At 39.1% G+C, this 24,289-nt stretch overlaps 1 protein-coding gene across 1 annotated transcript in view; it reads left to right on the plus strand.

Annotated features, from left to right (window-relative positions):
* The window catches only part of plxna4 (plexin A4), a 220,393-nt gene that overhangs the window by 88,779 nt on the left and 107,325 nt on the right, over window positions 1-24,289 (plus strand). The window contains 1 exon segment of the mRNA XM_058773276.1: window positions 22,288-22,419. Within this exon segment, the coding sequence (XP_058629259.1) occupies window positions 22,288-22,419 (132 nt within the window).

Raw genomic sequence — 24,289 nt, forward strand, 5'->3', positions numbered from 1 at the left:
CGTCTGCTTTAAAAGCTAGATGTTTCCTTCTTTCTCTCTGTTGCTGTGAATGTTCAAACTCTCAGGGTGCTCTCCATCTCTCTGATAGTCGGTTTGTGCTCACATTCTTTTGATGGGCCCACAAGTGTGTGTGTGTTAGCTTGAGTTGAGTCTCAATAGACACTGTATAAAGGGCAGAAAAAAGAATAGACAATACCATAACACTTGCAGTTGTACAAAAGATCGCCCTGCCCAAAAAAAAAAAAAAATTGGCAAGACGGCCACCAAGTGCACAAAGTTACCAACTTACCGCACCCGTTTAACTCTTTTTCCCTGCTTAGTGAAGTATAATGTCAGTTCATATGTTTATATCCTATAGTTGTGCCTATGAGTAACTCTGTGTCAGCATTGGTGCGTCTGTCGTGAGCTTTTGACGGGTCTTTATAAGTGGCTGGGAGAAGAGCTTATTAACAGAGTCAAGCCAAGAGCCCTGATGAGTGAGTAGTCACCCATTAAACAGTGTTTTAGTCAGAGTTATAAAAGATAACACATCTCAGTGTGAGCGTTCATCTCTCTACTGCCCTCTCTCCTCTTTAAACGGAGACGGTTCATTACTGCCTGCCTCCAACAGCCTGCTAGGAAAAAAAGATCACTATCCAAAGGAAATAAAGAAGATTGAGGGGAATAGAGAAGGGAGATGTAAAACTTATTCATTAGGCGGAGTTACTCTGACACTGATTGGTTGACTCAGCTGTGATTTGAGCTTTCAGTTTTGTGAATGGATAAAAAGTAGTTGTAAGATTAAATGCACACATTATACTGGATAAATACATTAGCCCTGTTTCAAAACTCTGCGTCATATAGTCACTTATGCTCATTTATGTCTCATAGACTGTATTTATTTGAACAAACAAACATTAAAAACAGCATATATATGTGGTTAAAAAATATTTATGAAATAATGCTCAACTTTCTTTGAGTCTTTGATAATTGGCAATATAATTGATATATAAATGGCCTCCCCTCAAATTAGGCCAATGAACAGATGAATAGAAGAAAGCAACCTGTATACATGTACAATGAACTACAAAATACAACATTTTCAGAGAGTCACATACTGACCTTTAGTAACAATAGGAGGTGATGGCCTGCCATCATGATGTTGATCAGTCACCACCAGACCACATTTCTACTATATTTATTGCCCATTTTTGCAGTGTTGTCGTCAGAATTAATAGGGAGACCCTGCATGTAGGCCCATGAGTAATAACAGTGCATGTTTACTGTGTGGACAGTAATTAACCCCCTGAGTGAAAGAGATAATTTCAGTGTAATTACAATTCTGTGTAATCAATTTATTTCTGCACTCCTTTTTGCTGTGCTAAGGCAGCCAAACAAAGCCAAATGTGTTGCTCACTCACTCCTAATTACAAACATATCCAATTAATTACACACAAACACACAGTCTCATCTGACTAGACAGACAGAGCCCATGTACAGACAGACAGGAAGACACACAGTCCTTCTTTTAAACAGATATGTCTTGATTAAAAGCACAGGCATGTACATTTGATGTGGGTGGCATTCACAAACCCATAGATCTCTGCTGGATCTCACAGAAAAACAGGCGCGCAACACACACTGACAGATCACTCATGTACTTTAGATGTTCTCCTAGTACCTGCTGCGTTTCTGTCCCCCCTCCTGCTGAACACACACAGAAATACATACATGTACACACAGACTGTACCACACCTTCATGATCCTTTCAAAAATAGGATCAGACCAAATGGAGCAGTGGCGTAGCAGTTTAACATTGGGCCTTGGTGCTTGAGTGGGAAATTTGAGTTCGAACTTTGCTTATTTCTCAAAACTTTCTATAATTTCCGGTTTTCATTTTATTAAACCAGTAAGTAAAAGTATCAACAAGACCAAAAATAGATTTTTTTAGATGCAGCTTGCTATGTTAACACATTTCTCTGCACCTGAACCGTACCATAATTATTCTCCAGGATGTCCCTAATTCCCCCATGCGTCTATGATAATTACCACATCTTTGAGTAAATTAAATATGATGTCCTGTGTGGATAATACCCTCTAGAGACCCCTGCACCCCAGTGGCTGTATGTCCCAGCGGGAGCTGGCCATCCGTCTCATGCTACAGCTGGCTGGGACATGGCCTGTCGGGGTCATGCGGGAACTGCATTAAGAGCTTCAGCCGCATATGTGCCATGTGTGCCGAACCGCTCCGACAGGCCCAGCACTGCATAAACTCACCCAGCACAAGCACTCAGCCGTGATGTTACACTGCTAGCAGGAATTATGTAACAAATACCCCTGCATCGCTGAGACTACACTCGCCATGCACACTTCCTTTTCTCTTTCTCACTCCAACTCATGGGCGCTTTTACATCAACTCTTTTTTTTTTTTTTAAAGAATACCTTTTAATTTCTGTAGGAAAATTTCAGTTTGTGGTCTGTTGATGTCTTCTGCTGCCCCCTAGCTCAGTTAGCTAACAGCCAATCATCTTAAAGTCTTTAGTTTTTTAAACTGCATGATATGTGAACCTGTAATAAAGTGGTAAATAATGATAGTATTAATCTCTCAATGCTCTGTCCAATACTGATCCAACAAGAAGGATCCTAGGAAAATAAGTAAAGAAGTATAAATAAACATTCTGGTTAATTTGTAATCTAATTTTAGATGGATAATTGTTTTTTTTAAAAATGCTTTTAAAACATATGTAGAATTAGAAAGATGATTTTAAAACCACCATCCTTTCACTTTGACTATATATGGTGGGGTTCAAACCATAATATAATATAATATAATATAATATCGTCCAGTATACTTCAAATTAATGTTCAACCATTATGGGTGTTTCAGTGGTTGACTTATAAATGGTAAAATTTGGTCCTCCTCAGTCACAAACGTGTGGTTACATCTTGCCCAAAACCCCTAGTAATTTGCACCCAGATCCCTGAATCTCTTTGATTCTCTCTTTCTCTGTTTTCCTCCTCTCCTCTTTCCAAATTGACTTAGTCTTTATGTCTGTCTGTCTTTCTTCCGCTGCTTTATCCTGTCTCAGCCATGCTGTCTGTTCGTCTGTCTGTCTCTCTGGCAGGACAGTTTGCAGTTATCTCATGAATTAATTAAATCCTAAATCAGTGCCTTGTGCTTTTCTCCTGATTTTTTCATTCATCCGCTTGTTATCTACAGCCAACCAATTGTCTTTGGATTTTATTAAAGTGTGTAAATCAGTGCTGAGCTCTCCCACTGCCCAAGTCTTTTGTTTTTCAAACACAGACTTGCTCATCCCTTATCTGGGACAGTGCATGCAATAATTAAATCCATAATGATAGTATCCGACTGGAAGGTGTTGGAGTTGGTACATCTGTTCACTGATTGTTCTTCTGGTTCTTGTCTGCTCTAGTTTAGAGCTGACTCAACCATGGAGAATCTTTGACTCATCATCTGTGCTCAGACATGCAAGATGCAGATTTACAGAGGTGTAAATGTGTCGATTTATTCATTCATGCATTCTGCATCTTCTCAAGTTCAATAGTCACTGACCCAGTCTTCATCTGAAGTCGGGCCTCTGCCCTGGGGCTTCGCGGTGAATGCTGTGAAGAACCAGTCACACTGGCGTTCTCTTTGCCTCAGGGTTTGCGGCCGTCTCCCAGATAGTCTCCATCACCAGACACTGACCGTGAACACTGACTTCTGCCTGTCAAAGGCCCCTGTGCATTCATATTGCTCTCGCACCACAAAGAAAAGGCCACAGCCAAGCGCCTCTTTGTGAAGGACTCATTTTTATCACAAAAAAGTCTCATTTCAGTCCCATTCTGATGCATGGCAGTTGAGGTCGGTCAAGGTTATTAGCGCCTTTTGAATGAGATTATCCATGCATTCTTTCATCAGCAATCAAAGGCTCCAAGACAAGATGGAATCTTTGGAATTCTGATTCTCCATTATTTGCAGAACACTAAACAAGCCTCTCAAATGCCCCTGATGAGTGGTACCTCTGAATGTGCAATAGAAAAGCCTCTTTCCGGCCCTTATTTGAGGATGGGATTTGTCTGTCTGTTGTATTCTGGCTTTTCAAGATATTTCTTTGGGAAACGTTCTTTGGCGTCAAGATTGCCTTGCTAAAACCGTTAGATGGACGTGAAATGTCAAAAAATATCTCCACCCTCATCTAGTCCTCCTTTGTTCCATTTAGTTCTACTGGGAGTAGTATTTTACTCCCTTGTCTTGGAATAAAAGCATGTGGACATCTGTGTGTCAATATTAGTTACGTTTATGGTAAATTGCACAGTCACATTTGATTTCACTGTTCACTTTCAGTGTGATTCAAATATTAGATCACACTATTCAAAGTATTTTATATTCACTTGAACAGCCTTTGTTGTAGAGAGTAATGTATGCAAATGAGTAGTAGGTGTTTCTCATGGATTTATATGAATGTTGTTATTGTCTTTCAAAACTGATATAGCAAGACTATTCAAATAAAAACGCATAATGTATACATTATTATATGCTATTTTGTCATTTACATCTTTGTCTGCTTTTTAAAATGATCTTTTAATATGCAATTTTAAATTGTGAGTAAATTTTATGTTCCTATAATCACCTTCCTACTGTAATGATTATCAGTAAAATTTAAATGTGCTGCTTTATCTGCATATTTCACACAGCTCATCTATAATGGTTTCAGAAGGTGTTTTCCATCAAAGGTCATAAATTGTGTTGTACTTCTGGGCTGTGCGTCCCCTCCTCTCCTGGTGTCTTCTGGTTCAGAACCTATCAGCTGGGAGGCACAGGGCAGCTCTGCTTAATAATTTACCCCGCCATTCCTCTCCTTACCCACACTTACACAGTCGACTGATGCAGGATAAAGCGCCTCATTAAAATGCTAAAGAGTTTCAGGGGTTTGTCATGGAGCAGGCCTTCCGCGTATGATGCTCGAAATGAAAATAGCAGATTGGGGATTGTCGGCTGGTCTGAAATCAGTTTTGGATTCCCTTATACTGGTTTATATACAGTGCCTGAGAGAGTTTAAAGATCAGGTTTAAAGTGCTTGCTGGTGATTAGAGCAGAATGCTGCCTATAAGCATAGATCTTCTTATATGAGTCACTGATTTGAGTGTTTGTGTGTTGAGTTGATTCCCCCTGAAGGTGAAACAGCATGGGTTGGTCATATGTCGGTAGAAGGAACATACGCTTATTGCTAATGATGTTAAAGACTGCATGAAATTGCTCAACAAGCTGCGTTTTCTGTCATGTGCTGATGTATTTTCTATTGAAACAGGAAGTTTTGGTTGGAACATGTTGTAGGGCTCGTCCCATAAGTCATCCATATTTATGGTATCTTTTCCCTGAAGAGAACAACTGTAAATTTTAAACATGTACAAGTGAATTTTGTCAATGTTTAGGGCTCTGGGTGACCTCAAAGCTGGATTATAACTCTATGGTGTCTTTAAAACTGCTTAAGCATTGAGAGTGTGGTCAAGGTGCATAAACAGCCTGAGCACAGATGACATGGCATAGGTCCGGTCCAGGTGTTTTGAGCGCAGGTGACCTGTGTGTAGAGCAGTTGGGAAGGGACTGAGGTCATGCTGACACGGCCAAGAGGAGACATGAGTGAGAGCCGACCATCTGTCTACCTATAACAATCATATAGTCGCTCATTCAGGGCCTAGCTCTCAGCTGAATATCTGCTGGCTGCTTCTCTCTGAGCACCATGTCTAATAGCTTTAATGTGAGTTAGCACTGCAGCTCATGCAATTCAAAGCTTGACTTTTTGTAGGACTGCTTGTAAATCTAAATTTGGTTTGTATTGTATTAGCTATTTGTATGCTTTTTGGAGGTATTTGATTGACAGGTTTCATCAATTGCTATCATTGGCTCAGAAATATGTTCTGGGGCCAAGGTGAAATGCACATACTGTATGTTGTATGCCTGCTGGCACAGCTTATGTTTGTTTCAGTAAATATATCCAGTAAAATTAAAATGTTTTGTTCATCACTGTTTTCTCCCCAGTGCGCTGATGCAGAATTTTTTCATTGTTGTACTTCTTACCTAAATGATTATTCTGTACAAACAGTGAATCAAAATCCTTCCAATTAGCCTTTTTGCAAATTCATGAGATAATTAAACACTACGCTATGCTCACTCTATTCATTCTGATGCTGTTAATAATGATGCCACATGTTAATTTATTCATTTATTAAACTATCACTTCAGCCCTACTTCACTAAGTTTCTAGAAAAACAACAGGAAATAATGAAATAATAGTTTAAAATCATTTTCAGCAAGTGCTAATGCTTTTAGTTTGTTTAAAAGCGTTGTGCCTGAATTGAAGTTTTTTTCTAACCATTTTCTCTGCATTGAGATAAAAGAGGTTGAATGTGTCCACAATTGTGACCCTGGACCACAAAACCAGTCTTAAGTACATCATATGGGTCAAAATGATTGATTTTTCTTTTATGCCAAAAATCATTAGGACATTAAGTAAAGATCATGTTCCATGAAGATATTTTGTAAATTCCCTACTGTAAATATATCAAAACTTAATTTTTGATTAGTAATATGCATTGCTAAGAACTTAATTTGGACAAATTTAAAGGCAATTTTCACAAGTATTTTGATTTCTTTGCAACCTCAAATTCCAGATTTTCAAATAGTTGTCTTGGCCAAATATTGTCCTATCTTAACAAACCATACATCAATGGAAAGCTTTCAGATGGTGTATACATTTCAATTTTGAAAAATTGACACTTATGACTGGTTTTGTGGTCCAGGGTCAGATAAAAAATGTCAGCATTGTTCAAACCAGCATTGCATTATGGGTAAAATTTCAATATGAGCCCAGTAAGGTTTTTCTGTGTGTGTCTGTGTATGCACTGGAGGGGAAAAGTGTAAAAGCAATTTTCACTCAGAAATGACTAGTAAATTTCACAATTACTTGCAAAGAAATGGCAAGTAACACATTGGATTAAACATTAAGTTTTGAAGTAGGAAGACTGAAATAGTATTTTTTGTAAAACATGTTCCAATAAGTTTGTTTATTTGGCTATAGTTTGGAGACAAAATTGTTTTCAAAAATGAGCTAAATATTCCCAATATTTTCGGAAATCTTAACATGTTGCAAACCCATGTAATGAATTGACTGGAGAGAGTGTGTGTGTTCATGAGTATGGGTGGGTGGGTGGGTGTGTGTACACAGAGGTCCTAGAGGACACACAAGCTTTGGCAGGCTTTGGCAACACCTGCCCATCCGACTCACAAGTTCTGCGCTCTCTCTGCAGCTTCTGTCTTTGGGTACAGGGGCGGTCCGGTCTGCCCAAGCCCTGCAGGGTTAACACTGCCTGGGCTTGTCATGCTTTAAACAGCTTTGTGCGGGAATTCCATTCCGGCTTCAGGCCCTACCAGCTGATGCAGAGAGTCAAGACTCTGTCCCACACATACAAGCATGCACACACACACACACACCTCTATACATGAACATAAGAGACATGCAAGGGAGTGTGGGATGAGCCCTGTGATTATTGATGTTGCCTTCAGGCATTCCAAGGTGGGATGTTAATGCTGCCCTTTATTAAACACAGAGTGCCATCGAACACACATACAAATACACATGGTCCTCCAGTTGTCCAACTGCCAGCACTAATAGTTACAAACAGCTTCAGGGCAGCTCTAATTAAATTTGTGCTGCTGTTTGTGAGTTGTCAGCATCTGCTAAAACATGCAGCGTCAATTGGTCTGTGTTCATGTTTTCGATTTCTTAAATGCATATAGTCTGTGTAAAACTGTGTTGTTTGATAGGTAAAACCTGCATTTAACACTTCAGGAACTTGTGTATGGAGATGAAGAGAAGAGAGAGCATTTGTAACCTTATATGATATGTGCACAAAAGGTTAATCTAAGCCAGTAATGTACTACACTAAACTCTACATTAAATTTTTTGGATTGGGTCACTTGCCAACTAGGCTACTAATAGTATGTTTTGGATCTAGCTTGATCAATAGGTCATTGGTTAGATTTTGAATAACATTTTCTCTGGCTCCATTTAAAAATGAATAAATAAAAAAAATTATGTTATATAAAACATTTTGTATGTTTTACATTTTATTTAATTTTTGTCTAAGCTTTTTTTTCTCAGAAGGTACACTGAATCCTCAGCCCAGAGTATGTCATTATGGCACTTGTTATGGTTAATTTTATGTTTTATTAGCTTTCATGCACTGATGTAAATGACCCTGAGTGAAAGCGCGAGAAGTAGAAGTGTGCCAACAAGTCTAGAGTGAAGTCAGTTTGCTAACAGTGCTTTGAAATATGTTTAGACACAGTTGAGGGAAGGACCGTTAGCTCCTCTTATTCCCAGCTCCCTTTATATCTGTCGTTTTTTCCACTTCGCTTTTTTTTTTTTTTTTTAAACAAACAAGTGCACGGATAAAAAGCTTCCAGGAATGCTGGCAGACAGGAGTGCTTTACAGTAATCTAACCTGAGAAAGATGAAAGCCTGCAGGGAAGTGCAGAGCCAGAGAGCAGTGTCTCTCTCTGTCTCGCACACACACACACACACATACACTCACTCAAATACCTGTGATGACATGAGTGGAGTAAAAGACATGCAGAACTCACTCAAATTATTACAGATGATCATTCTCTTCTGGATTCAGAGCGCAGCAGGGCTGTACCTAATGGGGTGTACGGTGGGAATGATTTTAGGGGCCCATGCGTTCAAAGTGTTCACAACAATTTCAGCAAGATTGATGTAGAATACTGATTTGAATTCAATTTAATTCAAAGTATTTTACTTGGAGGGGGAGGGGAATCACAATTGGTTTGATGCAAGTAGTTTCAGTATTTTACATAAATACATGGATTTTTTTTAATACACTGCCGTTCAAACATTTGGAAACAGTAAATATATATATTTTTAAGAATTTAAAGAAATTAATACTTTTATTCAGCAAGGATATGTAAAATGTATAAAAAGTGATAGTAAAGATAGTTAGAAAAGATTTCTATTTTTAATATGCTGTTCTTTTGAACTTTTTATTCATCAAATAATCCTGAAAAAAGTATCACAGGTTCCCAAAAATATACAAATTAAAAAAATATATAATATTAAGCAGCACAACTGTTTCCAACATTGATAATAAATCAGCATATTGATAATAAATCAATGACAACGAAGACTGGAGGTAATGGCTGATGAAAATTCAGCTTTGCATCACAGGAAAAAAAAATGTAAAGTTTGATAAAATGTTGTTTTAAATTGTTATAATATTTCTTATAATGTTATGTTTTTTTCTCTATTTTTGATCAAATAAATGCAGTCTTGAAGAGCAAAAGATGCTGCTTTAAAAAACATTTAAAATATTGCTGATCCCACACTTTTGAACGGCAGAATATATTTTTGTAATTTATTATATTATGCATTAAAATGTTAACACATTAATATACAATATTATATAACATTAATGTTAACATTTGGATTTGATCCCAAGTGTCACTTGCATTTTGCCAGGCGGCCCACAATCCGTAGCTACGTCCCTGGAGCTTAATGATAAAGAAATTAAGTAAAACACAACTTTCTTGATGGATTAATAGAGAAAAAGAAAAGAAACAGGGGAAGGAGGACAGGAAATGGACTCCCTACAGTTCTTGTTCCATTTTCTAATTGAAACCGCATGAAAGGATTTCTTATGGCTGTTGACAGACACAATCTGTGATCCTCTTTAGACTTCTGTCTCTGTGGGGAACAACCCATTCCCGTCACTCCCGAATTAAAGCTTTACGCTTATAAGAGCTGTCTTTCAGATTACACACACACACACACACACACACACACACACACACACACACGTGCACACCTTTTTCTCTCCATATTTATTGCAGCATAGTTGCCTTGTCACTCAGCCTTACTGTATACAAAGACAACGCCTGCCAGGTCTCGCTCTTTGCTCTTTGATATGTCACCATGCAGAAAATGATGAGAGCACACACATACCGTAAACTCTCAGATAAACTCACTCACCCACCTACTGTCACTGTCACAACTTGAAAAACAGAGGTTAATGCCGCTCTGATATTACACCAGTCGCAAACATGAACAGAAATCAGAATAGATATTCTCTATATTGCTTCTGTTAGTTTCATATGCATGCTAGTGTTTTAGTGTCTTGTTGTGGTGTGTGGTTTACATTGTGTGTGTGTGTGTGTGTGTGTGTGATGGAGAGAGATAGATCTCTCCCCGGGCTCATATGGAGTGCAGATAGCTAGTGACAGAGCACTGCTGTTAAGTGCCAACACTTCTCTCAGGCAACTGAGAATCCGTGTTTCAGAGCTAACAAGGCGTAGTACAACCTTCACACCTACAGACAGAGAGAAAGAGGGATGGCCTCACACCTCTCAGTGGACGTGGATGTCCAGGAGTTGATGGTTTTAGAATGGAGTTAATAAAGGCTACATATAGCCTAAGCTATAGCAAGGAATCAGTGGCTGAAGCCATAGGCAAAGTGATCACATGACCATCTATGCAGCCATCTAAGGCTTGGTACAATGCATGGACAAAATTAGCTTTAGATAAATAAAACATGATTTCACATTCATTTTGTAGCAAAAGTTGTGCTTTTCATTGAGCTTGCATATTGCACACTTAAAAAAGTACTGTAAATAAAAATGAATTAAATTCAGCCAATCAGTCAATCTTCAGTATTTTTTATTTTCATTTGAGTCATTTAGAAACATTAAGATATACAATGCACATACAATATAATTATACATGTGAAGCCTGTTGAGTGTTAATCATTATATAATTAATGCTTTTGATTTTAATTAGACGTTAACTTTAGATTTGTTTTTATAGCAATAGTTTGTTGATGACAAGTGAATATCATTTGTCTTTCTATCATCTGTTATTCACCAGAGAGCATTCTCACAAGTTCAGTGTGTAAAATATGAATTATGGTAATTTAATTTATTGCACAAGTGCTGGAATGTTAGATTGGTTTTATGTGTGGTCGACCGTCTTTGTTGTGAGGTGACAAACACATTTCGAGATGTGAAAATATGGTAAGGTGAGAAATAAGACTTATTGCTTATTTTCTCAGTGTTTCAGCCTTTCACTTTGCTTAAAATGACATAGAGTGCAAAAAAGTGGTGGTGGGGGGATGTAGATGGATGCAAGAACACATCCTGTGTCAATACATCCTTATTAGGTGAGCTACTAGTAAACAGGCTTCAAAAGAACATCTTTTACCAATGTTGTCTGTTTTTTTTAGAAACCATCTAAAGTTAAAAGAAGCTCATGTTTAAGAAATGTGTTGTGAGATATCTGCATTTCTGTTTTGTTCTTTTGTACTGTGTGTAGCTGTTTGTGAACGCAAGAACAAACCCTGAGTGAACTGCTCCTACGAGAGAATTTTCTCTGAGTACCACAGAGAATATGATTGGATGGTGCGGACCGATCCAGTCATTTTAAATGATTCTCATTTTTTGTGGGCACTTACACACCAATACAGAATCAATTCACCTCACTTTCTCTGTGTAATATGTATGTGTTTTAGCAAGACAGAAATGAGAGGGAGAGAGAGAGAGAGAGAGAGAGGCAGACTTCAGGGCTTTAGGGACGGCTCAGTGGTAACTGGATCAGCGATCGGGTTCTGGTCTGATGACTGTTTCTCGTCTGGCCTCGGCTCTTCATGCATTATTCACACCTTTAAGGACTGTTTTCACTCATCCCTCTTTCATCCTCCCTTTCACCCCTCTCTCTGCTCCCTGAAAGGATAAAGAGTGCTGTCACACTCCTGACTTCGTCTGACATTTTCTATTTCGAAATCTGTTTCATTCTTACTGATAAGCAGCCACTTTTCCAATACAAGTCTTGATGTTTTTAAATCTTTTAATTCAGTTCTTCAAAAAGGTTCATTCTGATTTGTTCAGTGAATCTTTTGTTACATTATGGTGACCATATGAATATTAATTAGCTTGAAATCAATTGAAACAAGTCTTAGTGTACTTTATAATTACTACATTTATGGCTCTATTAATTTTCTAGAGCAGAAGAATTGTAATGCAATTCACAAGGAAGAGAAATCAACAAGAATAATCAATTCGTTATCTTAAAAGATCCATTCAAAAACATTGATTCATTAATTACAGAAACTCCATTACTACACTACTACAGTAGTCTCGGGTGAATCAGTGGGGGAACGTGAAGTTCAGTGGCTTGATCATTGCACAAATACTGTGATGTGATTTTCTGCCCAACTTCTTGGTGACCCCTGTGTGAACCTGCAAACTTTTTGCCTGTAGTCTAGATCCTCACATATTAGACAAGCCTGACCGTTTGAAGAGACGCTATTATTGGTGCCTGCATTCATCAGACTTTCACCTGAAGAGACACGCACTCTTTACCTGTCGCGTCTCTCCACTCTTCTGTCCCGTTGGCATGTTAGCTGCTGTGAATGGAGTGACATTATGTCTGTTTCAGGTCTGCCGTCGTGAAGCTAATTGAGGGGTGTGTGTGAGAGAGGGGAATCAGACCTGTTGTTTTAGCTGTCGGAGCATCTATCATTTGCTGAAGTGCTGCATGAAGCTCAGACAGGGGAAAGTGTCAGGTGTGTGTATGTGGTACGGCAGAGAGACTGACACACTCTGCAGGAGTCTATCAGCATCACTATTTCAGTTAATCAGTCCACAGGTATCAACTGAATCATGCCTGAGCTTTTCAAAACAGTTCAGAATGCCCTGCGAGTATATCATTTCACTAGTAAACTTCCATAAGTATAAAGTACAACTTGGTAGCAAGTTAAATAGATACCCTCAAGATTTGCTTTTTGAATGGCGTCTGAGAATTAAGTGCCTATTACTTATGGAAGGACTGAAATTTTGATTATAGGCAAATTGTTCTTCTTATAAAAAGACTGTTCCTCAGTCATACAGACCGATTTGAAAGCTGTTTACCTGCTGCACAGTAGCAATCTGAACAGCCCCAAACCCATAGCAGCTCAAACAATGGCCTCTTTTTACTGCCAAAGACCATAGATCCCTGAGAAAGAAATGTCTCTATGTAACTCTATCAGCATCTGGTCTACCACAGCCTCAGTCTGCCAGACACTACAGACCAAGAGAAAGGGAATTATTGTTACAGGATAGCTTTGTTTGTCACTCTATCGTTTGGGTGCATTTCAGATTGCATTTTGTGAGCTGTTGCTCATGCAAGTCATCTGTTATGGAAAAATGTGCCTTTTGGAAAAAAAATCAATACATTTATTCAGCAAGGATGCCTTAAATTTATCATAGAGGACAGTAAATAAGTATTTGGTCCCACTTTATATTGCCTTAACTACTGTGTACTTACATTTAAATTAATCATTTGGTACAATGCACTTATTGTGTACATACATGTTTTTACGTTGTACTTATACTTTTTAAAATACCTATGTAGTTGCTTCTGTAATTACATTTATAATTACACTGTTGACCCATCCTTTACACCTTAACCCACCCTTAAACCTACCCAAACCACCAAATCTGTCCCTAACCTTACCCGTATCCCACATCAATAGCAGCAAAAGTGTTTTGCAATACAATATGACCACAATACTTATTTTTTGATGCAAGTACATAGTAGTTAAGGCCACCTAATATAAAGTGTGACCAATTATTTTAATAAGTATTTCAAATAAATGCTATTCTTTTAAACTTTCTATTATAAGCATCACAACAATTCAACTTTTTGATTGTGAAATGTTTCTTGAGCAGCAAATCAGCATATTAGAATAATTTCTGAAGGATCATGTGACATTGAAAACTGGAGTAATTGCTGCTGAAAATTTAGTTTTGCCAGCAATTGTAATAATATTTCACAATATTACTGATTTTACTGTATTTTTACTGTGTAAATGTAGCTTTGGTAAGCATTAGAGACTTTTCAGAAATATGAAATTTTTCAAAAATCTTACTGACCCCAAACTTTTGGAAGTTAGTGCACACGTTGTTGTTTTTGTTTTTGGTCAGATCTACAATTTTACTTCTTGAGGGATGATCTGCTCTTTCTCCTTTCCTCTCCCTGTTTTTCTCTCACTTCAAAGCTATCAAAATTCTCATCCACCATATGTCTCGCAGCCTGTTCCAAAAACTCTCACAGGTGCTTGAGCACACACCTTCCCCTCTTTTCCTCACACTTGCTTTCTGTTTTAATGTGCATCATCTTACAGGGCTCATCATTCATGCTGAATGTAGCTTATATATGGAACATAAAAACCATTTGCGCAACATAAACACTGTTAATGGCGGCTAATTCACCATATGTAGCCAGTATCAGGCTCCATTCACACTGACAGAGATGGAGCGGACTTGTGCAGAGAGATTTGTAGTAAATTATCTCAAGGAAATGGATCACATAAGCTCTCTTTGGAAGTCACTGCATCATGTTGTTTCTAATTTGCATGAAGTTCAAATTTTCTCAACTTTGAGTCAGTGTGAATGGCTTTGACCCTTACCACACATGGAGCCTGATGTTTTAAAGTGTGTGTTTTTGGCCACTGGGCATGTGTGAATAAGATAAAATAGGAAGAGTGCAAAATAATTGTTTTTATTTCCCAGCTAGAAAAATGGGGCTGATAGAAAATAGGTTTGTCTCCCTTCTGCAGGTATTTGTCTCAGATAAATTACCTCATTTGAAAATTACAGCAATGCCGGTCTGTCCCTCCACCCTGCAGTGACTATAATGAGGAGCTGGAGCGAGAGAAAGAGCTGTATTAAATAATGAATGGTCTTATTGACGGCTGAAAATAATACACGGTGAAAGCGATAATAGTGGAGGGTTTTTAAAGATGTATGTGGAATGAAAAACTGAATTTTCCATGTTAGGGACTGCAAAGTTCTTAACTTAACCAAACGGATTAATATAAACATGAAATTGCATTCACAACGCATTTTAATTCTGCAGTGTGACGCATTCCCGATTGAAACAGTGAACATAAATATGTCGGAACAACACTTGCAGTACGTTTCAGTCGGTGCAACATAAACAAAGCATTACTGAAGAAACAACGTGTGTGTGCTGTGTTTTTCTCTCTGATGGATGTGGAGGAGTCTGAGAGCATGTGCTGGTCAAGCATCAGCCCTGAGCCCTCACCGCTCATGACTGAAGAGCCACAGTGAGACGTCTGCCTCTCAAAATAAGGGTGAAGAGAAAAAAAGATCTAGTGCTACTCAGAGCAGCTACAGGCCATGAGGCCTCCTCTCAGACTGAATACACAGAGAATGAAGCCTCTCTGAAAAGAGAGAGAGAGGGAGAGCGAAAGAGGGATAGAGTAGAAAATGGAGAAGAAACAGCATGTGGCCCAGAGGTCACATCTAACCTCAGATTAAACCAGGAACACCCAGTGGGAGAGGATGAGAGAGATGAGTATGGAGAGAAAGACAGAGGAATACGGTGGAAATTGATGCACAAGGCAGCTTTCAAATGGGTTGATGGGAATGAGCAAAGAGATGGCGAAATCTTGAGTGACATGGGCCAAGCGAGAGATGGAAATGGAATGGAGAGAGCTGAAGAAGAGCACGTGAGAGGAGGAAGCATGGGTGATAAAAGTAGAGAGGAAGAGGAGAAAGATAGACTGGTGAAAGGTCAGACTCTCAGACACCCTGGAGTGAGAGGGTGTCCTGTCTGTCACACAGGAGGAAAGACGGGCCGCCCTGTCGACACACGTCCCCTTTACTTGCCTCCACAAACACACGGCCAAAATAACCTCCGATCTGCAGGGAAGTATCTCCAAACATAACTATGGAATTTCAGTTTCATACAGTATGTAGCCACAATTTAAGTCAATAATATACAAAAGTGTTCATAATATAGAAAAGGAAAAATATTTTCAAAATCTACTTTAAAACATATAGGCAAACATTTTCTTTGCACCCTGAATACACGTGAGTGTTCACATCTTCACAGCATATCAATCACGTTTTTATTTTTCATATTAATTTACATTCAGAGTTCATAGTTTTATATATTTTTATATAATAGTTTTATATAATAATTTTTAATAATTTAAAAGATTTTTTTTCAGAGTGATATATGTTGTAGTATAAAATGAGAAATGGGCATCTGGTCATTGACCCAGTTTCAAGCATTTAAGTGTAAGGCTTTAGATTAAAAAAAACTTGGTAAACATGGTAAAGTCAAAAAATCAAACACCAATTTTGTCAAGTTTCAAAACTTTTGACTGGTGGTGTATACATGCAACATCAAAAATGATATCTCTAATTTTAGGTGCTCACTTGAGTATTCATGGCAATATCTCCTCTAGTAGCGCTTTTAGAAAAACTGCAGAGACGAGAAATTTGATGGACCCGCTCACAACATTCCCCAGCCAGACTCTCGTGGGTAATATCTCCCTCTTTCTCTCTCTCCTTCTCTCCCTCGGTGAGGGGTTTTTAACAGTTAGAGCAGTGTGATCCCAGCTCTCCTCTCTGCGGGACTGCAGGGTAAAAGAGGTGACTGAGAAACTTTTGGCCTGCTAATATCGCTTCCATCCTCCCTGCAGCCAGCGCAAGCCCTGCATATAAAACACACCTTCCTCAAGCAGAACGAGGACATTTTTACATTTTCGACTTCGCTAAAGGAGTACAAAATATGCCAAGATTTCGAAGTTCACATAGACCGACTGAGAGTTCAACGCAATTACATAAAGGTTAACTACATTACGAGCAGGGAAACAATGGCTTAAATTGTGTCCCTAAATTGCGTATTCATGTCCTACAGTGTGTTACAGAGCGTTAAATGAGAAAATGAATGTAAAAGTTTTTAAGCCAATTTAAGTTCAGACTATGTTGGTCTTTAGCTGGTGTATTTAAAAGCTTTAAGCTTATTTGGAGGCCTGTTGTTGAAGAGTAAAGTTAATTTGGCTGGCGATGACATTGCCGCAATCAGTGTGTCAGAGCAGGTTTGTGCCGCGCTGTTAGAGCCCTGGTAATTAAAATCCTGCCGCGGTACCGATCCGCTGATTGCAAAGAAGAAACCGGAGGGACAAACGGATCAGGAAATCTGATTAGGTCTCTCCTCCGCAGGGTTCTGCCTGTGAGCTCCCTGAGACACCGGGGCCTGGCTTTGTACACGCATGCACGCACACGTGTTTTGTGGATGAGAGCTTTTCAACAACCTCAATCTCATAACCCGGCAACCAAAACAAAGCCTTTCTCTCTTGTGAACATGGCAGCCTGCTGGGCGCGACGTGTTTAGAGCGGAACAGGTCCATGTCTCGTTCACTCGTTAGTGATGGAAATGCCATATTAGAAGGGCCAGTTGCCTGGCTGCGGCGCTACCTGATTATGAAGCCGTCTGATGGTTTGGTGGTACTTCTGGTGTTATTTGTACTCTCAATCTATGCCATTTTATTACCCAGTGCACTAAAGCAGCGGTTCTCAATCTTGGTCCTCACAACCCCCCTGCTCTGCACATTTTGTATGTTTCTCTTATCGCTTCAGAGGTTTGTTCCTTTTGACCATAAGTGCGCAAGACACGAGGGCTAAATAACCTCTGTAATAACTTATAAAAAAATGCGTTTAGTCTGTGTGTGAAGATGCTGCAGGCAGTGGTGTAGCACAAATCTGTGTTCTTAAGTGAAGTAAACTTCAGCCGATTTCCCATGTGCAGGGAGTAGAGAGCAGTGGACACTGTGTAGGGACCACATCAATTGGAACACCGTTCATTCATGGAGCTCTCTTCTAACGAGCTGGTGATTTGAATCAGGTGTGTTAAACGAGAGACATGCAAAATATGCAGAGCGAGGACAAGGATTAAGAACCACTGCACTAAAGGAATTAGACAAATTAGGTAATGATGCAAATTATCAGGTGGCACTGAAATGTAAAGCACTGACCATAAACTTTTCAGTAAGCTTTTGCGTCTGACAGTAAAGTGACATTTTATGCTCCTTAGAAGCAGCTAAACCAAGGTTACTATAAAATACATTGGATATTAAATTGTATAAAAGCTATAGAACAAATTAAGAGCCACACTTGCAAACAAATTTAAAATATGAAGGTTTTATATATGTCTATATATAAAAAAAAAAAAAAAAAAAGTAATTTTTCATTTTCTTAAACTTATTCTCTTTTAATGTGTATGTATATATAATATAAAATATATTTTTTCATTATTTTTTTCCTCATTTGTAGGCTAAATGAATAAATGTAAATGTAAGAAACGTTGATTTAAATGTTGCCCTATACCCTGGAGCTTTTCAGATGTTCAGTGGATTCGGCCTTGAATTTGTTATTTGCAGTCTAAAAACACTGACCACCATAGTCTTTATTCCCCACTGAAATCATCTTATTTTTTTTTATTGCCTAATACTTGGTGCTCACTGTGACAGCAGACAATGGCTTTCAGGACATGATCATCTTTAATTCCCCAGCTTAGCGTCAGCCCATTCAAGTTCCTTTGTGAAACCAGTCGCCTTCAGCTAAGTATCGATGTTGCAAAATGGGAATTTGCAGTTTTCTTTCAGCATTGATTGACATTAAGAGACTTCCCAGTCCACCCACTCTAGCTGTTTACTACAGCACACTCCGGCTTAGCCAATGGAGGCGTCGAAAACAAAGCAAACCTTTCATTCCACTTTCCTTGACTATAGCAGGCTGGAACACGTCAAGATCTCCCGGTGCGTTAAGAGTGCTGATGCGCAGGTTCTATCTCAAACTCTCCCAGGGGATTTGGCTCCAAAAAAACAGAAAACAATCGCTCAACGCCTTGACACAGAGTCACTCACGGTAGCGAGGCCGATCTGCTTACAGTTGTTGACACGTGCAGCTCTATTTTTGTTATAGTCGGGGTTTAAATGTCATAGATCAATATCTGTGCATCAGAGTAGCTCTTGCTTCTAAAGGAACTCTCGAGGGAGCGTCAGCACACTGCCTTAATCGTAGTGGCCTTCACCCAAACACTGCCTAGTGTCTGGTGTCCCACGAGCTTTGAGACGGGAAGTGTTTGTACTGTCAGATGTGCACCTCTGCAGCCAATACTGCTTCAAGAGCGGCTCTGTTGACGTTATTTGTAGTTTTCTTTTGTCACAGTTCTTCAGTGACTCAGTGCCTCTTCTCAGCTTTGTTCTATATCAGTGTCGGCTCGTTCTGAGCCGTAATGTAACGGGCAACCAGAAGCGTCCCGTGTGCCGGGGCGAACAGACTTTTGCTCTGTGAACAGTGTATTCGTGGCACCGCTGTTGCCCTCACAAATGGAGAGTGTGGGCTATCTCGCGCTCATTTTGAAGGTAACAGAAGGAACACCTCCCAAGTGACTGCAGTTTGTGGAAGAAAAGCTCACTGAAAGATCACAAGATGGCTTTTGCCAAGGTTAAATTTAGGGTTGGTAGAAAGTTCTGTTGCTCTCTTTCCTTTGCGAAATGCTTTAGTTAACAGCAGGCTTTAGCAAGGGCTGCCTTGTGCCAAAAGTAAAGCGTTCTCCTGAGACGAGTGCTTACGTGCTTATGCAGATTGTTCTGAAGTGAGTGGCAATAGCTAGATAGAGCATAAAAAACTGCATTTGAAAGGGCAGCCATCACTAGTTGAATACAACTGGATTGGTGGGTTTTATTGAGTGGGGATTACAAGACGGCTGAATATTTTCTTGTTAGTTATTTGTACTTTGCTGTGAAGTGTAACACATTGGAATTTTCTTTCTGTCTGTTTTGTTAAAATCAATAAATAAATGCTCCTGAATTTTTGTAGGCATCCAGTTGTATAGATTTGAAAAGACTAAATAAAATAAATATGCATTCAATTGAGAATTGCATTGATATTGCATGTTCTACTTTAATTCAACAAGAACTTTTTAAGCTAACTAAAAGAAAAAAAAAATGTATTTACTGCTTTTTAGATTTCAATTTCACATACACAATTGAGACTTGAACTGAGAAAAGAAATTGGTAAAATTGTGAGTGGCAGTGTGGTAAAGTTCTGCATTCATCAGTCACTGGAGGGCAAAAGGGTAAATGTCTTGTTTTGATTTTGAATCAGGCACCTAAATCGGTTAGAGAATAAAATACAGGTTTAAGATGCAGGTTTCCAACGGTTTAGTGAATTCATCCCAGTTTTTGAGAAACTGCTCTATAGCATCAGTTTTAATCTATAGTCATACCACTGGCCTGATTGCAGGGCTTAAGATCAAGTTGTTTTGAGCCAGAGGAAATTGCAGTTTCCATGGATGCTGGGTAGAGTCCTGCCCACATTATGAAGCTGCAGGCTGCTCTCATCACCTCTCCTTCTGTTTGCTCTTTGCTTAGCTGATCTTAACTAGATTTAGCCTGCTGTTCTCTACCATACTGCCCTTTGACCGTGTGATGCTTTAACCTGTGCTCTATATCGCAAATGAGCAATGCTGTGACAGTGACTTAATCATTCTTTTTCATTTTTATACTGAATTAAAAAAAAAATGCAATAAAGCTTAAAGCACTTTTATTATGCATAATACAGTGACCTTGGTGTAAATGATGAATAAGAGCTGTAAAACATCAATGTTGTTTGTAATTTACCCTTGACCACATTTAATCACTAATCATTTATTGTGTAACCTTGCATAGTGTGTCTCACATGACTGGCCACTGTTGTTACAGTCCATGACCACTAGGGGGATGTTTTGAGACTGTGCATTGGCTGTACACCTGAGGTCCCACAGCACACAATACACAGAGCAGAAATGTGCAGGCTTATTCTACTCCAAAATTAAAGCTCTTCTATTCTAAGAATACACAGTCTGCAACCAATTGTTATTGTAATGCAACATAGAATTTATTTATTTTTTTTTTCAAAATCAGAGGCATGTCAAACACAGAGAAAGTGTAACATTGAATATGAGATAACTGTTAAAATGGTGTCAGTCGTGACACCATGGAATTAAATCCAAATGATTATATGATACACAGATTAGCAGTGTAATCCAATCAGGTTTCAAAGAATATAATCCATTTTATTGATACTGAAATGAAAGGGAGAAAATTATTTTGTTTTGTTTTGTTCTAGGCTTAGGGATTCACCAGTTTATAATCTGAGAAAGAAAGAAAAACCAGTATTGTTCAACCATTGATAAAAACTGATGTACTTGCTGCTTGAGTTTAAAGTGGGACTTTTAACAGTCCTATGTCACTATGTATTTTGTCATGTATATTAGCATGTTGATTTTCCTCCTCGATTTGTGATCAGATACTCTCCTTTTTTTTCTCCCTCAGCCCTATAGCATGACAATGCTAATGCTAATAGTCATCCCCTGTGGCTAATTTGTTTAGATACGGTTGTGATAATGCCCATCCGCTTCACTCCGTCCCTCCAGTGATCTGTCGGACCACTCCATGTATCTCTCTTGGGGCTCGACCGGGGCTTCACAAAACCTCCTGCAGTTCATTCTTCCACTATCCACACGTTGCCATCCCAAACACTGCAGCCCTTCCTGGCCGAAACCCAATCCTAGCCAAATTAACCAGCCCTCGATCGGGGAGATTAGATAACCCTCTTGCTGAATAAGGCTTTGGCTCGTGTAAAGGGTTTTTGCTTTCTTCTGCCCCTTCCCTTCTGTTCTCTTCTTTTGTTCAATCTCCTTTTTTGGTTTTTGTTTGTGACCCTCAGCATACAAAGCAAAAAGCCCCAAAGAAAGTGAGAACGCAAAGCCAAAGGGAACACTTGAAACATTACCAAGACTCAGGGAGGGACTTTTTGAAGCGGTGGCACAAAATTATTTTCAACGTCTCTTGTGGTAAGATGATCTTAGGTTGACAGGACTTGCGGTCTGATGGGACTCCAGGCCATAAACGCAAAGATAAAGTGGTTGATTCCGATGGGAATGGACTTGATACCTCCTAAACTGTTTAGTGTCAAAAAGGGAAAGGAAATTGCTGATTCATTCTGTCGTAATGGGTTATCAGGTGCATTGTAATGTTTAATGGCAGGTATAAAGACTTAAGTTCTCACAGGGCCCTTTAGTGAGTGTTTGGTTGGAAGATGTAGTCTGGAGGGAGGCTAGGGTTATATCAAGACTGGAACAGAGTGTGAGTGTGCAGTTTTGCGTCAGCAACAACAGATGTTCAAGTATAGTCATGAGACCTCCATCACTGCGGCCCAACTGTGTAAGGATGTTACAGCTCTCTGCTGAACCTGCAATTTATGGCACGTAACGTCCCCTACAGCTGTCTAACAACTTAACAACTATTTCCCCTTCCCCTCTGCTTTACTCTGTCTCTTTCACGCTTTAGTAGCCTATTAATGGTCGTGTAACACAATTTATTCTCTCCTTTCAGATTCGAGTGGATGGCCCCACCTATGGCGCTTTACAATACGAAACCATCCAGGTGGTCGACAACGGGCCGATCCTACGAGACATGGCCTTTTCTTCCGATCAGCACTTCTTGTATGTGATGTCAGAGTCACAGGTGAGTCACTGCTACCATTTGCCATAAATGCATCACGATTTATGCAGCACGTGGAAGCCGGGAAAGAAGGAGAGATAAAATTATACCAGAATTTAGGGGTTTCACTTACTGTAATTACAGACTGAGAGGTGTGCTTGGACAGCCAAAGAGAGGGACATTTTACATTATAAAAAGTGACGTGATGGATTGCTGGATTGGACTTTTACACACTGTGTGTGTCCAAAATACACACACAATTTACACATCAGGATATTCCGGCTCAAAATGGCCCAATCGGTGTAATGGAGTAGATTTGGCTCCGTCCCGGATATCTTTAGCACTACTGAAGCTTGTAAATCTCAAAATCAGAAAAACACTGCATGCACTTAGTGCTGTAAAAACACCCTTACTCAGATAACCTGTCATCAGGTTTGCAGCTCAGGCTTTTATTTCTTGTGACATAAATAATGCTTTTCATATTACCCAACACAGTGTTTTATGCCACCTGTTTATCATTTGGTGAAAAGTATCAAGTCTTCTGCCTAAATCAAAATACCACTTAAAAGGTTGTTTATGTGATTATTAGGTGTTTTAACCTTTGACCTCTGGCCCCTAGATGAGGTTCTCCACTCTTTTATATAACCTTGAACACTCTTGACTGCACTTAGCAGGATTTAAGGCTCCCAGCTGTCTCTCTCTCACACACACACACACACACACACATACTTGCAAAGTATCTCAATACTTTGTTTGAATATTGTGGCAAATTCAAGATGACATTTTTACCCACAAATCATTTTACTTCTATACAAAGCTGCTGTAATGCCACACTCAGACCTGAAAGCAGACACTCATGCAATGTCAAGATTTACAGCAATGGCTATAAAGCTGAAATCTCATTCAGTAAAATTAACTTCACTAGCAGTGAGGGTCAGTGGATGGCATCCTGGGATTGAAGGCACAACTCAGGTGGAGCTAGACAATCACATTGGCTGGACACAGCTTATGAATTGCCTAGTCCTGTAAAAGTTAGTTGTGTTTGGACACACTGTCTGTTAATAACTCAGATAAAGGTAGGTTCACATTTACAGTCAGGTGTATTTTCGCAGGCAAAATCTAGGAATTTCATGTGAGGGCATAAGATTTGCCCATGCAAATTTCACAATGGATTCAAATTCACTGTGTTGTCATCAACACATGTTAAACTAGAATCTAGGTTCTTTAGGTCACTCTCACCAACTTTAGCAATGCTGTAAACATAATTTAAGACCAATTAAGAGTGTGGTTTAAAACTAGGCCATGATCATCGACTCGAGTCTTATGGGAAAGGAAAGATGTTTTCTTTGACGTGAATAAATACCAGAGCTGGACCTGTGGTACTCTGCCAATGAATAATCTCACCCTGTTGCAATTAGCCTATTAGCCCAGTTAGAGAGTTGTCGTCTTGGTTTCTGTTTAGTCCCAAACATCAGGGGATCACATCTACTGGGGAATCATGCATATATTTAGAAGCTATTTAGTGAACATGCATTCTCTTGTCCCACCTGTAATTCTGCCCCCCCTTCAGCACACACGTGCACTCTGAAAGATTTATTCCAGTTTGCTTTAAAATTTAATGATCTGTGATGTAACACAGCACTTCTTGCATCACTAGCACCGCTGCCGAATCTACAGCTCCTCAGCAAACCAAATTATATTTTACCTGAGTTGTGATCTTGAATTAATCCGATGTAAAATAACGGCACGATTGTGTTGTCCTCATGCCTGGACGTAAACATAAAGTATGACTAATGTAGTCTGATTTACAAAATCCTTTTTTTTAATGAATCACACAAAGATTCACAGATTGATTGATTCCGATAAATCTTTCATTGAATAAACTCAGAGTCTG

The sequence above is a fragment of the Onychostoma macrolepis genome, chromosome 04 (assembly GCF_012432095.1).
Source record: "Onychostoma macrolepis isolate SWU-2019 chromosome 04, ASM1243209v1, whole genome shotgun sequence".
Taxonomy (NCBI): domain Eukaryota; kingdom Metazoa; phylum Chordata; class Actinopteri; order Cypriniformes; family Cyprinidae; genus Onychostoma; species Onychostoma macrolepis.